Source organism: Chiloscyllium plagiosum, unplaced genomic scaffold (assembly GCF_037043375.1).
Source record: "Chiloscyllium plagiosum isolate Xiang-an unplaced genomic scaffold, Cpla_swu_hap1 HiC_scaffold_17, whole genome shotgun sequence".
In the NCBI taxonomy this organism is placed as follows: Eukaryota; Metazoa; Chordata; class Chondrichthyes; order Orectolobiformes; family Hemiscylliidae; genus Chiloscyllium; species Chiloscyllium plagiosum.
In genome coordinates this window covers 75,972,082-75,989,239 of record NW_028270155.1, presented here as the reverse complement: position 1 = coordinate 75,989,239, position 17,158 = coordinate 75,972,082, and the positions used below count along the sequence as shown (strand labels likewise).

Here is a 17,158-nt window from a genome sequence, read left to right as displayed (position 1 = left end):
GTGACTGCAAACTCCGAGTGTTAATAAAAATAAGATACTGATTCTGTGAGTGTATTCAGTTCAAAATATTAAAAATTGATTTTAAATAAGAAAATCTGTAGATTAAATATTTTTTAGACAATTTAAAGGACATCTAATGGTCAGATACAGGCACAGTTTTGCTCTTAGAAAGGAATTTTTCAAAGTAATTCAGGAAATAACTTGCCTCAGCAGAATTGCAGATTGTATAGTTTCTATACCATGAAACTGTGGTTAGAAAACTGAGTACTTAACTGTATTCTATGTAATTTGGAGATACCAGTGTTGGACTGAGGTGTACAAAGTGAAAAATCACACAACACCAGGTTATAGTCCAACGGGTTTAACTCCAGTTAAACCTATTACACTATAACCTGGTGTTGTATTCTACCTAATTGGTTTTGTACCTTTAGCCTCTAATGCTTTTTCAGTTACTTGGTTTTCAGGCTCCTTTTTGTCCTCTGATGTTGGGCTTATTGTTGGTCTTGAAGAGGCCTCACTTTCACTGACGAGCGCGGCTACCTCTGGAGGTACCAACCGATCCTGCTTTTCTATCTGATCAGACAGCTCCTCCACTTCATTCTCTTTCTGATCTAGAGGGAAATCAGTCAGATTTCATGTTGAGTTCATAACCAAAATGAAACAGTTACAGATTTTAATAATATTTTTCAAGTGACCTGAAATCAGCCAGAAAGTTTTAGTTTGAGATTTATAGCTATTATTTAATGATTGTGTGGATAGAATTAGGTGTCAGGCTGCCATTTCTCTCATGGAAATGTTCAGTAGTAATAAAAGCAGCATTGTGTACTTCAGGAGTGGTAGAGTCAATTAGTTGTATTGTGTCAATTTAGGAATCATAGAACGTAACGGCGCTGTACTGGCCCTTCAGCCCTCGTTGTTGTGCCAACCTGTGAAACCAACCTGAAGACCATCTAAGCCACACTATTCCATTGTTATACATATGTTTGTCCAATGACCATTTAAATGCCCTTAAACCTGTTGAGTCTACTGCTGTTGCAGACAGGGCATTCCACACCCCTGACTAATGAACCTACTTCTGACATCTATCCTATATCTATCACTCCTCAATCTAAAGCTATGTCCTCTCATGCTAGCCATCCCCCACCATCTGAGGTGAAAGGCTCTCACTGTCCATCCTATTTAATCCTCTAATCATCTTGTATGTCTCTATTAAGTCACCTGTTAATTTTCTTCTAATGAAACAGCCTCAAATTCCTCAGCCTTTCCTCACAAGACCTTCCCTCCACACCAGGCAACATCCTGGTAAATCGCCTTTGTACCTTTTTCAATACGTGGATAGTGGATTAAATACACATCCTTTCTATAATGCAGTGACCAGAACTGTACACCATACTCCAAGTGCGGCCGCACCAGAGTTTTGTACAGCTGCAACATGACCTCATGACTCCAAAACGCAATCCCTCTACCAATAAAATCTAACACACTATACAGCTTCTGAAGAAGCCTACCAATCTGGTTGGCAACTTCCAGGGATCTACACACATAGACACAGCGATCTCTCTGCTCATCCACACTATCAAGAATCTTACCGTTAGCCCAGTATTCTTTATTCCTGTTACTCCTTCCAAAGTGAATCACCTCATAATTTTTCACCTCTCTGCCCAGTTCTGCAGCTTATCTATGTCCCTCTGTAGCCCGCAATATCCTTTGTCACTATCCACAACTCCACCTACCTTATTGTCGTCCACAAATTTACTAACTTATCCTTCTACACCCTCATCCAGGTCATTTATAAAAATGACAAACAGCAGTGGACCCAAAACAGATCTTTGCAGTACACCACTAGTAACTGAACTCCAGGACGCATATTTCCCATCAACCACCATCCTCTGTCTTCTTTCAGCTAGCCAATTTCTGATCCAAACTGCTAATCACCTGAAGCCTCTGTATTTTCTGCAGTAGCCTACCATGGGGGAACCTTATCAAATGCTTTACTGAACTCCATATACACCACATCAACTGTTTTACCCTCATCTACCTGTTTGGTCACCTTCTCAAGGAACTCAATAAGGTTTGTGAGGCACGACCTACCTTCACAAAACCAAGTGGACTACTATTAATCAAATTATTCCTTTCCAGATGATAATAATATTTTCACACTTTCCAGAATTGCTAACACCTCCTCCTTATGAACCACAATCCCATCGACTCTACGAAAAATAATCATTCAGCGCTTCCTCTATCTCCTCAGAATCCACGCACAACTTCCGACTACTGTCCTTGACTGGCCCAAATCTTACTCTAGTCCTTCTTGTATTCCTGACATACCAATAGAAAGCTTCAGGGTTTTCCTTGATCCTACCTGCCAAAGACTTCTTATGTCTCCTCCTGGCTCTTCTTAGCTCTCTCTTTATGTCCTTCCTGGCTAATTTGTAACTTTCAAAAACCCTAGCTGAGCCTTCATGCCTCATCTTAACATAATCTTCCTTCTTCCTCTTGACAAGGGATTCAACTTCTTTCATAAACCATGGTACCCTCGCTTGACCACTTCCTCCCTGCTGCACAGGTATATACTTATCAAGGACCCACAGTAGTTGTTCCTTGAACAAACTCCACACTTCAGTTGTGCCCATCCCCTGCAGTTTCTTTCCCCATCCTATGAATCATAAATCTTGCCTAATCACCTCATAATTGCCTTTCCCCCAGCTATAACTCTTGCCCTGCAATATATACCAATTCCTTTTCACTGCTGAAGTAAACGTAGCTTTTCCAGTCAATATTGGAAAGTTAAAGGCTGCCATAACAACTACCCTGTTATTTTCACTCTTATGCAGAATCATCTTTGCTGTCCTTCCCTTTACATCTTTGGAACTATTCAGAGGCCAATAGAAAACTCCCAATAGGGTGCCCTCACCTTTCCGGTTTCTAACCTCAGCCCATGCTACCTCAGTAGGTGAGTCCTCATCAAACATCTTTTCTGCCACTATAATACTGTACTTGCCACACCTCCCCCTCTCTTACTACCTTTCTTGATCTTACTGAAACATCTAAACCCCGGAAGGTGCAACAACCATTCCTGTTGCTGCTGTATCCATGTCTCCGAAATGGCCACAGCATCGAAGTCCCAGGTACCAACCATGCTGAAAGTTCACCCGCCTTTTTCTGGATGCTCCTGGCGTTGAAGTAGATACAGTTCAAGCCACCTTCTTGCTTGCCGGTACACTCTTACGACCTTGAAATCTTATTCATAACTTCATTACTCTCAACCTCCTGTACAGTGGAGCTACAATTCAGGTTCTCATCCCCCTGCTGAATTAGTTTAAGCCCTCCTGAAGAGCATTAGCAAATATCCCCCCCAGGTTATTGGTACCCATCTGGATCAGGTGTAGACCATTACGTTTGTAGAGGTCACACCTACCGCAGAATAAGCCCCAATTATCCAAGTGTCTGAATCCTCCCTCCTCTCCCATCCCTGTAACCACGTGTTCAACTGCTCGCTCTATTTCTCATCTCGCCAGCACGTGGCATGGATAACAAACTAGAGATAACAACTCTGTTTGTTCTAGCTCTAAGGTGGTCATGGTTTCTATCTCAGTTCATAGTGTTGATCCCTGAATGTAGTCCCTGAAGGGAGTGTTGTACCATCTGATCAGTAGTTAAAACAGAGGCTTCTTCTGCCCTTAAGTGAGCAAAAAAGATTAACTGCCTCTTTACATCATTGTTACCTATTTTACCATGTTGGGCATAAATTGTTTGCCATGTTATCTTCATTATAACATTGCAACAGAAGCTTCACTGGTTGTAGAGCACTTTAGACATCATACATTGAGTGCTTTATAATGGTGCTTTACTGGGCAAAGAAAGAAAGGATAGGAAATGCTGGCACTGCCTGGACAGGAAAAAAAAATACTGAGATATATTAAACGGCAGTTTTCTTGAAGATCTTCATCTTTCACAGGAAGTGGATTAGGGTTAGGGCAGAATTATTTCAATGTTGCAGCTGCTGATAAATCATGGTGAGCTTTAAAATTGATTTATACCTTGCTGAAGTTACATATCATGTGAATGAACTTGTACTGGGGTATGGTGACTGGGATGGCAACGGTACCACAAGCTGAAGTCAGGTACCACTGCAGCCCTCTGAAAGAGCTGAATTGGGGATGACCATGGTGCCATATAACAAGTGAAGAAACATAAAAAAAAGTGAGGATAAAGTTAGTGGTGCAGGTTTGACAGGAGAATGCAGGCCTAACTTTGAGTGTTCACTTTTTATTCAGGTTGTAGTGGTTGAAGATAAAAACACATACTCTACGTCGGGAAACATTAGTTTTGGAGGGGTGCAGGAGGATGGTACCACTAGCCGCACAAGGGCATCTGTGGTTACATCTTTGGGAAATAGAAGCAGTTTAGGTACTATGGTGTTCAGCTGCGGTTTGGGGATAGGGGTGAAAGATCACTCACTTTACAAGTGCAAGGACAGAATAGACCAGAGAAATAGGATGCGTTTCTGAACTTCAGTCTACACCCACAGAACTATCAGGAGCAGGGCTGAAATCTTGCCCACTCTAGTTCTGGAATAAGAGTAATGGCACTAATCAATTCTGTAATCAGACAACATTTTGCACTGAGCTGGATAAGATCCTTAGACATATGATTGTAAATTTGATCAATGAACTTGATTTTAAGGAGACATGGAAAGGGGTGAAAAATAAAATGAAGTTTCAGAATTGACTAGCGGGTTTATTACGCATGGTTACATTAAAATTATGAGAAAACGTACATTATATAAACCTGCAAAGTATGATCAAGTAATATCAGTCACAGTAACTTCTAAGCTATAGTTGTACTTGGACAGAAAATGACTGGAAATTGTTTCAGTGTGCAATTTACTTCTGAGCACATACCATTTTCACCTTCAGTGACTTCCATGGCTCTATTCTTGGCTTGCTCCTGTTCTTCTCGGATTAGGCTTTGCTCTTTGTAGTAATCCAATAATTCAAATGGAAGTTTCTCGCCTGGTTGTCTTGGCGGCAGCAACAACATGTTATCTGGGCCATAGCCCTTCATCATCCTCAGAACCTTTCAGGTAAAAGTGAAGCAAAGGGTTCAGCATTAAGGAGGTTTCAATTTTTTTTTTTAAAGTGTGCTCTTTTAACAAAACATTTTAACCAACAGGCAGTAGCATATAGCTTAGATCAGAGTGGTGCTGGAAAAGCACAGCAGGTCAGGCAGCATCCGAGAAGCAGGAAAATCGACATTTCGGGCAAAACGTCGATTTTACTGCTCCTCGGATGCTGCCTGACCTGCTGTGCTTTTCCAGCACCACTCTGATCTAAACTCTGGTTTCCAGCATCAGCAGTCCTCACTTTTGCCTAGTATAGCTGTTTTAATGAATTATACCACAGAATACTGGAGTATCTGTACTCCCTGAACTGGCAGTTTCTTATCTCAGTCCTGCCTGCATTCAGACACAACACATATAAATTTAGGTATTTTAACTCTAATATTGCTTCTATATCATTTAAAACACTCTCCCCTTATCCAGCAGCTTTCCCTGAGTACAGTAAATGCATATCACATTCTAAATGTCAATATGGAGATTTGATGGAACCTATTCCCAGACCTCCCTCAACACTGCTCTAACTTTTCTACTCAAAGATGTTCAGCACAACTTGCTGTTGATTCCATTCTGAGTAGCCTCCCTTCCCTTCCTCTCCATGGCTAACATGGTTAATCCATGTCTATTGCTGTATGTCATTGTATCATGCAATATTGCAGGGAAGCTTGGGTAATGGTAATGATAAAGAAAAGTTCCAAGCAGCAAAATCCTTTGACCCCTTGGAACAGCCCACAAACCCCTCAAGGACCAAATATATAGTCAAAGACTGATGGCTAATGACAATAACATTGACATTATTCATTGTAAAGCCCTAAAAATGTTTTAGTTTAAAAATTCGAAATTGTATCCATTCATATTAAATGAAATGCCAGGTCAACACAGAGCAGAGTTCAGACATGAGCTCGGTTGATTTTAACTCTGGAGAAAGTGAGAACTGCAGTTGGTGGAGATCAGAGTCGAGAGTGTGGTGCTGGAAAAGCACAGCAAGTCAAGCAACATTCAAGGAGCAGGAGAATCAACGTTTCGGGCAAAAGCCCTTCATCAGGAATTAGGCTTGTAGGCCATGAGATAAATGGCACCAGCCCCTCAGCTCACAGACTCATTCCTGGTTAAGGGCTTTTGCCCAAAATGTCAATTCTCCTGCTCCTTGGATGTCGCCTAACCTGCTGTGCTATTCCAGCGCCACACTCTCGTTTATATTTAATCTGCCTTTCTTAGCTAACTACCTTGTCAATGTAAAGCCACATCAGAACTTTGGCCACAGTGCACATTCACCACATCCTTCGGACTTGTTTGTACATACCACCCAGCAAAACCTTTAAGATTTCCATTGTCATTGAGATCTTTCTGGGATTAGCTCCATATTTAGTGGAGATAACCAAATAAGTCCTAGAGCAGCAACATCGTGAGCTTTGAGCTGCCAGCTACTACCTGCTGCACCATCCACAGTGCCAAACCTACATCCAAAACCTCAACCTGAGCTACAAATCTTCTCAAAACTTGTTAACCTTGATTTTCTTTTGACCTCCAAGTATGTCTGTAACAAAAATATAGCTTCCACTCATCTGTAATCACCTTCTCAACCTGCTTTCAAACACACCTCCAAAGTTAAGACTTCCTATCTATATTCCTTGAAAGTCAGTCTTCAATGTGAAGGTCTCCAAACTAAAATCTGATGCTCACAGACTTAGTAAATCTGAAATTCTTAATTGGCATTTAATATTGCCAAAAACACATGTAAAATAAATAATTGTTTTGCCAAATTGAATACAGGAATTAAAGTGAAACTCTTCAGTTCAGTAGATAACGTAGCGCAACACTCCGGAGCCAAGGAATTTAATACGGAGTGTGCTCAGATAAGACCACTCTTAAATGTTGCACACTATTTGATTCTCCATCTACTTGTTTCGATCACATTAAAATTTCATTTGTTTACATATTCATAATACAAGCAGTAAAACTGTCACTCAATCATATTTTAGAACACGCTGTGATTCAATTGGTAACTCATCTTAGTACCAAAAGGGGATTCTTCAACCTTAACTTGTATCTTAGCCAATCAGGCAATGATTAGCCCTAATATCTCCACAGCTTCTGATCACTTGTCTAAAGGACAAATTTGCTGGTTATTGCATATGTGGATATCAGATGAACATGGGCTTGGAGTCACGTGGAGTCAGAAAGGGAACCAAGATTGGAGGAGGCTGAGGCTGAGATGGGGAACGGGACAGGGAACTTGAGCTGAGGCTGCAAAGGGATTGTAAACAGGGCTGGGACAGGAGCTGGCATTGGAATAAGGACGGGAACTGGATTGATTCGCAGCATGGTTCTGATAAAATCAATGGAATTAAATCATGTGTTCTCTTAGGGGTGAATGATCCACTCCATCAATTTATCCCCCTCATTGGTGAGGATGAATGCCTGCTCATATATATCTAAGCAATTCAATATTGTCAGCTCTCCAGATACCTTTTCTTCCTCCAAGTAATTGTTATCATACTCCACTGAATAAAATTCAATGGGAAAAGTGCAGGGATTCTTTACAATCACTATCCCTTCGACTTCTGTACTGTAAGGTAAAAGTGGACCCAGTTCCAATAAAGTTGTAGAAAATTCAAGTCGAGGCTCCAGTCCTTGGCCAATGGCTGTGATCAGCACCTGGTTACTGCTCTGTGAGAAGTTCAACATCAAACGATGTTTATAACGTTTCTGCCAGGGAGAGGAAAACATAATCAACTCTCATCTTGCAACAAGTGCAAATATTTAAACGCATATTAATTCATTAAAACATTTTTGTTAATAGTCATGTTACGACAAAGATGTTACTCTTTATATGACCTACTCCAGCTTATAACTCGTGCTTATATTACCAGCTGTAATGTGTTCAACATATGTGAAGGATTTGATGGGGTAAATAGGAGAAACTGTTCCTGCTGGCAGGAGAATCCATAATAACAGCACAGAGATTTAAGTTAATTGGCAAAAGACCCAGTGGGGAAACTTGGGGAATTTCTTTTTCTGCAGCGAGTTGCAGAATCTGGAATGCATTGACTGTAAGTGCAGTAGAAGTGAATTCAGTTGTAACTTCCAAAAAGGAATTTGGGCTATGCAGAAAGAACAGAGGCAGTATGATAAATTGTACAGTTCTTTCAAGAGCCAGCACAAGATACCATAAATGGCCTCATTTTGTGCTGTACCATTCTTTGGTTCAAAGATGTGATAAAGGATGGATGATTTACACCAAAGCATCCTCTGGAATCCTTCTCATTTTTCTGGCTCTCACTCACAGTTGTGGAAGTCTCAACAGGTTTGTCTCAGAGCTTGCTTAAACAACGTTTCTAAGTTAGGCTAATTCTGGATATCCATCCAAACTAATGCCTGCTCTTTTCATGCACAGGTTGCTTAGGTTGGCTTTTCCCTCATTCAGTTGTCTGGAAAGCACCTAACCCTTGCTCAACAATTGAACTGTGATCGGAAGCTTGCACATAATTTGTAATCAACCTATTCAGAATTATTACTGATACATTTTCTAACAGAAACTGCATTGAATATCAGACTTTTAGGCTGATACTTTATTCTTTCTTGTCTTTGAGAAACTCACCTCCTCATCAGGAATAAATGTCACCTGCACGTTCACTTTCGCCCCAGCCTCCAGCACACCACAAGCTGGCGACATGCGGAATACATAGGAAGGTTGCTTCAACTCCTTCAGTAGTTTGGATCGCAGGTACAGGGGAACATGCTTATCAAGCTATTTAAATGACAAAACCCAAAGCTGGATAAACAATGTGACAAGTAGCAGTCAATAAAATATATTTGACATGGAATTTTACAGCAACAAGAGGCCATTTTACAACATATTTATAACCCACTTCCACCTTCTGGCTCCCCCTTGAAGTCATCTACCTTATATGTTATGCCATGGTGAGTTTCACACTCACACCATTCTCCAGATAAAGGTCCTCCTGATTTTCTTACTGTAGGTACTACTATTTGTGTTATATTTATGATTTAGACTCATCCATAAGTGGATATTTCTTTATGTCTATTAATACCTGCATCTTATTGTAAAACAGAAAAGTCTTTCATTACCTTCTCTTTTACAACACTGGTATCAGTGAAAAACCATTCACAGGTTACATCCAGGTGGTTGTGGAGTTGAATGGTCATAACCTGACATTGCCCACATTGCACAGTGCCAAAGTCCAGGTGATCACTGGAGACGGTTAAGCCAGGCATGGTCACTGTAGCACTCAGGATTACATTCACTGTTGGCCCACCTATAACCTAAACAAAACATTAAATGTATAAATAAATTAATTCACAGCATGGATCAACTATCTTCATCTTCTTCTGCTTCACTATCGACTGAACCATACTCAAAATACATTTGAGACGCAGATACCTAAGGCATATTTGTTGTTTTTAAGTGAATTCTCTCGAGCCACTTGGCCACCACTAAACTAAACAAAAATGTCCCTCTTGGAAACAGGAATTTCATTGGAAAAACTGGAAAAAAAGACAGAAAGACTAACTTCAAGTCCCCTAAGTTAACCAGAGAGAGAGATTCCCTTGGGTTTCCAACCAAGCACCATCCAGTTGAGTCTGATGATCAGTCTGTGTGTACTCCTCAAGTAAGGACCAGACTCTGTTCTGATGGCTTTAATGATGCCTGCAATTAACTAGACTGACTGAAGAGAAATTGTTCCTGATGAAGGGCTTATGCACGAAACGTCGATTTTCCTGCTCATCGGATGCTGCCTGACCTGCTGTGCTTTTCCAGCACCACTCTAATCTAGACTGAAGAGTAATTGTGCCATAAGCAAGGAACCCCATCAAGTTGTCATCATGGAACTGTTACCCAGCAACAGCTACGACAAAACGTGCAAAAGTAAGGAAGCTGATGGAAAGAATCAGAAATGGAATTTTGGCTATTCTTTTAAATTCCCCATGTAATGGGTACATTTTTCATTGAGAGAGCAGAAAGCTGTGAAACCATTGACCTGAGCATTCATGGGTGATGTTAGCACTTCTAACATTTTAAAAATGTTTTCCCCTTGTACAGACTACTGAACTACTGAGACTATGATTCTGGCATTAGATTAATCCCACTTTTGTGCTGTTGCCATATAAATATAGCAGTTACAAAAGCAGGTCAGAGGCTAGGAATACAGCAGCAAGTAACTCACCTCCTCACTCCTCAAAGTCTGTCCACCATTTACAAAGTACAAGTCAGGTATATTAAATTATTGTCATGTGTACTGAGGCACAGTGAAAATCTTTGTCTTGTGAGCAATACAGGCAGATCACATCATTAATTAAAATAGATAAGAAAATAATAGGTAAACCGCAGCAAGATCAAAAACACAGGCACAGGCAAATGCTAAGAGTTTGTGAGTCGCTAACAATAGTAGGGTCGAAACTGTTACGCAACCAGCTGGTGCGTGTGTTCAGGCTTCTGTACTCTCTCCCCAGTGGGAAAGGTTGTAGAAAAACATTGCCAGGGTGGGATAGATCTTTGAGAATGCTGGCGGCCTTTCCTTGCCTCTGGCCTGGTAGATGGATTCTATAGATGGGAGGTTGGCCTTTGTGATTGTCCGGGCTGAGTTCACCACTCTCCGTAACTGATTCCGATCTTAAATGGTACAGTTGCCATACCAGGTAGTGATACACCCAGACAGAATGCTCTCGATGGCGCACCTATAAAAGTTGGCAAGGGTATTCGCCGTCATGCCAAATTTCCTCAGCTACCTGAGGAAGAAGAGATGTTGTTGGGCCTTTGTAAAAAGTGCGTCCACATGAAGAGTCCAAGAAAGCTTGTTGTGGATGACCACTCCCAGGAGCTTGACACTCCCTACTCGTTCCACATTGTGCTGTTAATGTGTAGGGGAACATGAGTAACATCCCGCCGAAAGTCAATAATGAGTTCCTTGGTTTTGCCGGCACTGAGAGCAAGGTTGTTCTCAGTGCACCATTTTTCCAGGTCTTCCATCTGTAGTCTGTTTCGTCGCCTTCTGAGATTCAACCAAATATGATGGTGTCATCAGCAAATTTGTAAATGGCATTCATTTGGTATTTGGCGATGCAGTCAGTACAGGGTATATAGTGAGTACAGTAGGGGGCTGAGTACTCGCCCCTAGTGCGAGGGGGGGGTGGGCGGGTGGGGTCCAGTATTGAGTGTTAGTGAGGATGAAATATTGTTCCCAATCTTCACTGATTGTGACCTGTGGGTCAGAAAACTGAGGATCCAGTTGCAGAGAGTGGGCTTAGTCCGAGATCACTAAACTTAGTAATCAGTCTCGGGGGGGATAACAGTATTGAAGACTGAACTGTAATCAATGAATAGGATTCTTACATAGTTATTCTTGGTGTCAAGATGTTCTAGGGAGGAGTGAAGAACAAGTGATATGTTATCTGACATGGATCTGTTGGTCCAATAGGCAAATTGGAGAGGGTCAAGAGTAGTGAGGAGGCTGGAGGTGATTAATGCTATGACCAGACTTTCAAAGCACTTCATGACCACCGAAGTCAGAGCCACTGGGCAGTAGTCATTGAGACATGCTGCATGAGCCCTCTTAGGCACTGGGATGATGTTGGCCCTCTTGAAACATGCAGTGACAGTGTCCTAATGCAGAGAGAGGTTAAAGACCTCTGCTAGTTGACCTGCACATGCTCTAAGTGCACAGCCTGGTACTCCGTCTGGTCCTATCACTTTCCACTTTCCTTGGATTCACACGAAGGAAATCTGATCTGACCTCTGATGCAGTGACTGTTGGGATAGGTTCGTCAGGACTTGTGTTACCTCTCTACTGAACTTCTGCTCAAAGCGAGCATAGAAGGCATTGAGATGATCGGGGGAGGGATATGTCATCATTTGCTATCTAGCACTGTCGCTTTTTAGAACCTGTGATGGCATTCAGTCCTTGCCATAGTCGCCGGGTGTCTGTCTGGGTCTTGGTTTGGATTGGTATTGGTCCTTAGTTGTCTTAATGGCTCTGCGAAGGTCATACTTGGATTCCTTATATTTGAATGGATCTCCTGGTCTGAAGGCCTCATGCCTGGTTTTTAGTAAGTTCTGGATATCCTGATTCATGCAGGGTTTCCTGTTGGGGAACACCCAGATTGACTTCCTCAGTATGGAGTCCTCCACACACTTGCTGATAAAGTCTGTGACGGTGGTGGCTTACTAGTACAAGGTACCTGCGGCCTGTTTGAACATGGTCCAATCAGCCGATTCCAGACAGCACCGAAGTTGATCCTCTGCCTCCTCCAACTAGCACTGGACCTGTATCCACGAGAGAGTCTCCGGCTTGAGCTTTTGCCTGTAAGCCGGGAGAAGAAACACGGCATTGTGGTCGGACTTCCCGAAATGAGGGCAGGGGATGGAACGGTAGGCATCCTTCACAGTGGTATACCAATGGTCTAAAATGTTCAGTCCCTGGTGATGCTGGTAATGGTCTGGTAGTACTTGGGCAACACCTTCCTTAGATTGGCTTGATTGATGTCGCCAGTGACAATAAACAGGGCCTCAGGGGTTCCGTTTCCAGGGTGTTAGTGGCGAAGTACAGCACATTCAGAGCTTCCTCAACCTTTGCTTGTGGCGGGATGTACACAGCAGTTAGTACAGGCACAACTATATGATAGGTATGCGATGGAATTCTCTCTACTTGTATGGATTAGTGCAGCTGAAACAAGACCATCCAGGACAAAGCAACACACTTTATTGGCATAAGCAGAAATATTCACTCCCTTCAATACCAATGCTCTGTAGCAACAGTATGTACTATTGACAAGATGCACTGTAGAAATTCACCAAAGATCCTTAGACAGCACCTTCTAAACTCTTGACCACTTCCATTTAGGTCAAGGACAGCAGAAACATGGGAGCATCACCACCTGTAAGTTTCCCTCCAAGCCATACACCATTCTGACTTGGAAATATGTCACTGTTCCTGGATCAAATTCCCTCCCTAATGATAAGTGGGTCTACCTACAGCACATGGATTGCAGCGGTTCAAGGAGGCTACTGGGGACTGGCATTAAACACTGGCCCAGCCAGCGATGCCCACATCCCATGACACATTAAAAAAAAACGCACTCAGATTTTGTAGGGGGAGATAAAACATCCAAAAATAACTGGCCAACTATAACAGGATGTCGGCCAGCAGTGGTCTCACTGAGTACTCATGGGTCAAAGTTCACCCTGGACCTTCAAAGAGATTTAATGCAGATATTCTAAAACTTTCACAAAACAACAATGGCAGCAGAAGTTGACAGTTTATTGGGCTTCACCAGGATTGGTCCATCTCCATGCCAGTAAAAGAGGTGGCAGGTCTGACTGCATTCCAACCTCACTTTCCCCTGATAAAAGTCCCACTGGCTGGTACTGCCAGCATAGAGATGGGATTGCAACATTGGCAAATTTTTCATTTGCAATTTATATCTTCAACATGAATATCCTCCCTACAGGTTTCTGAAAGCACAACAGTAAAAGACTCATATGTTACAGAAAGTGGAAGTTGGCCATAAATGTTTTTGAAGGTCTTGCGAAAGACAAAGTAACATAGACTGACATTATCAAAAATGTTGTTCTTTTTTGAAACTTAGAGAAACTTCGAATTCTCCAAACAAATATTTGTAAGAATTCATAAACTTAAAAAGCTTGGATTATTTTATTATCTTATGAGTAGGAAATAAGGAATGATAAAGAGCTTGCAATAGTCATGAGAGCTTAGAAATGCTGAATGAGTTCTAAGTATGTGGACATTGCCATGGGCATGCCTAAAATGGTGATTTGACCAAAGAATTAGACATCCCATTGGCCAAAAGTAGCTTAAGATTGATTGTAATAGGATAGTATGATCTTGTCAATGAAATATCCCATGCACCTTGGAGAAAAAAAGATATAAAAATCATTTTATGGTTCGTTGCCTAATCAAGGTGTCTGGTCAGTTGCTAGAGCTACATTCAGCAAAGGAATTGGTCACTCCAATTCACCATTAATGGCTGTTAGGATCATCTTGAGAGTTGTCTGTGTGCTGCTGTGCTCAAATACAACCCTGTACCAGAACCTGCTGCAGCTGCACAGGGAAGCAGAACATGGTATGTTTGTGCTGTATTTCTGGCTAACTGCAATGGGCGTTTTGTTACGGGAAGGATTGTATTATTTAAACTTACCATGAATATCGGCATACATAACCTCTGAAGCCTTACAAATTCTCTCTAAAAGCAGAGGTTCAATTTACAGGATAAGCTTAAAAGTGAGCAACTGACATGGGTGTAGGTGGTCACTATTTTGAAATGTCATCAGCATCCATGCAAAAGTGGGTCTGTTATAAACTCCTCCACATCCTCACAACACAGCTTACATTGTCTCCTTGATTCTTGGTTGTCAGTTATAAGACAAGCAAAACATACATTGCATGGGATGCAAAACTAATTCTGATTATTAATGTAAGAGTAGCATGTTCTTGGCTGAGAAAGGGGGTCAGCTGAAAATGTAAAAATAAAAATCAGCTCAGAAAATGTAACAACATGATTTTTGGGGCTATCAAAATGGGGCCAGCTTGTATGACTGGTCAAATTATAAATTGTGAGTGATGGCAGTTAAGATATTAATGTTAAATTTGAACTTTGAGTCCTCATTGTATGTCAGGATTCCCAAGTGTGAACTGTAGAATAATCAGGTGCAAGAACGTTACAATCCCAGTGTTTCCTCGTCAACACCCTGATTGGAGTTTTTTTTCTGTGGGGAACTTATAGGTTCCATCTGGAAGGATTGCTGGGGATGGAAATTTTGGTGTACTTTATTGGAATAAGAAACAGAAGACAGTAACAGTGAGTCTTTCATTACTACACACCCCAATTAGACCTGACATTGTTCGACTGGCTTCCTTTCGTGAAGGATATCTCCCTCAGCTGAAAGGGCGACCCAAGAAAGAACTGATTAAATCGGTGAGTGACACAGACCAGCAAATGGATGGGGCCCACCTATCAGTTGATGCATGGAGCTCAGCCTGCAGAGTTAACTTACACTGCATCCTGCTAAACATGTTTTATTTAAGACAAACACACTCACATAGCTGTAGCAGTTATTTATGGTGTATAAATCACTGTCAATAATCACTGCTTGCTGGCATTTCAATTTGAATCAGGAACAGATTTCAAGGGGCAGTAGACTTGCCACTCCCCTGTATCCCACACTAATTCCAGACAGGTACAGTGCTAATTTTCCCACTCTCAACAACTAGTTTAATATCCTCTGATGTTACTTTTTCAGGTTGACTAGCTGTTAAACTGTTTGCAAAGTGTGAAAGAACAATTATCATCGTCAACTGAAATTGTCCAGATTACTTGTGCAATGTTTCACCTGCTGAAAACACTAGATTTAATTTGGAAAGGCTATTGTGATCATTATCGCCCAAAAATAAGATTGCAAATATTCCAAGAAAAACATCCAAAGCAGAGACGACAGCTGCAAGAGAGATGCAAACAGGATGCTGCTCCCTGGGTCTGCCAATATTGTTTTCTAAACAGTGTGAGAGGTGTCAGGATGACTCAGCTTTTGATCATCCTCCCCATACTGGGGCAGTGCTAAAAATCAAAGTACCCCACTGTGTGAAGAATCACAGATGCCAACTGTTCTCTGGTACATGACATGATTTGGTAGCATTTTGATATAAAATAATTACAGGAGCCAAGTTTCTGCAAGAGTGACAGACAGCGTTCCTGCTTCAGAATAGCACAGCAAATGAAAACTGCTGCACTAAATAATGCATCATGCCAACCTCAAAGTATTCTAATACAAAAATATGCAAAGGGATTAAATAAAACCAGATCTTTAAAAAATGGGAGTGATGACTTTTACACACCTGTATCGACATCAAAACTTTCGTAGGTCCAATACTGAGGTTTGCACGAAGGGGGTCAAACCGTACTTCAAAAGTCTCTGTTTCACAATAGGGTAGATTCTTCACCTTATTCAGCTCAGTGCTGAAACCTACAGTACAAATCACATCAGGAAAATCAGGAAAGACAGATACCTACACTTTACCTATAAGGTATTGTTATTAGAATAGACAGCAGTTACTTACAAGGTGAGAATATCGAGTTTTATTTCTATTTTAATGTACAAATGCCTTTCCACATGTTGCATGACAAGGGAAGTAGAATTTTTGTATCTGGGAAAGTCATGATGTATTTCCAGTAACTGAATTACTCTGAGGAAGTTAAAGCCTGAGATCTGACTAAGTTCTCTAATGACTTACATATAGAATAATAAATACGCAGGAGTGAGTTCTGAGGTGATTGGGACGTTCTGATGCTCTGCCTGGCAAATCAGACCTGGAATGTAGTATGAGGAGAATAATTATGGTCCTCAAAGACAAGTCTTTTATCTTAATTAATTCCAGTGCCATGTGCTAGTGGAGGTAAGAACAGGAGGATATGACAGATGAATACATGGTTAAAGAATTGGTGCAGGGGCAGGGATTCAGATTTTTAGATCATTGCAATCTTTTCTGGGGCAGAGGTAACTTGTCCAAGAGGGATGAGCTGCATCTGAACTGGAAGGGGATCAATATCTTGGCAGCCAGGTTTGCCAGCGCGACAAGGGAGGGTTTAAAGTAGACTGACAAAGAGATGGGATCCTCAACAGCAGGGAGGCAAGTGCGAGGCTGCAAGGAGATACAGTAATCAGGAACAGTAAAGTCAGGCTGGAACACGACAGGGAGTAAAGTATGCCTGTTGGATTAAATTGCATCTATTTCAATACAAGAAGACTGACAGGTAAGGTCGATGAACTCAAGGCATGGATAGGTATGTACTCCACACCGACCCTCCGAAGAGTAACCCACCCAGATCCATTCCCCCTAACTAATATACCTAGCTCTACGGGCAATTTAGCATGACCAATTCACCTAAACTGCACATCTAAACTGTGGGAGGAAACCAGAACATCTGAGAGGAAACCCACGCAGACACAGGGAGAATGTGCAAACTCCACACAGTCACCCGAGGGTGGAATTGAACCCGGGTCCC

At 41.6% G+C, this 17,158-nt stretch overlaps 1 protein-coding gene across 1 annotated transcript in view; it reads right to left on the bottom strand.

The window, feature by feature from the left end:
- hydin (HYDIN axonemal central pair apparatus protein) overlaps nt 1–17,158 on the bottom strand; it is a 905,740-nt gene that overhangs the window by 306,552 nt on the left and 582,030 nt on the right. Inside the window, exons 33-38 of the mRNA XM_043707374.2 lie at nt 15,991–16,118; nt 9,212–9,406; nt 8,721–8,870; nt 7,589–7,828; nt 4,905–5,079; nt 426–611 (exon numbers count right to left, since the gene is read on the bottom strand). Coding sequence (XP_043563309.2) covers nt 426–611; nt 4,905–5,079; nt 7,589–7,828; nt 8,721–8,870; nt 9,212–9,406; nt 15,991–16,118 — 1,074 coding nt within the window. The remainder of the gene's footprint in view (nt 1–425; nt 612–4,904; nt 5,080–7,588; nt 7,829–8,720; nt 8,871–9,211; nt 9,407–15,990; nt 16,119–17,158) is intronic.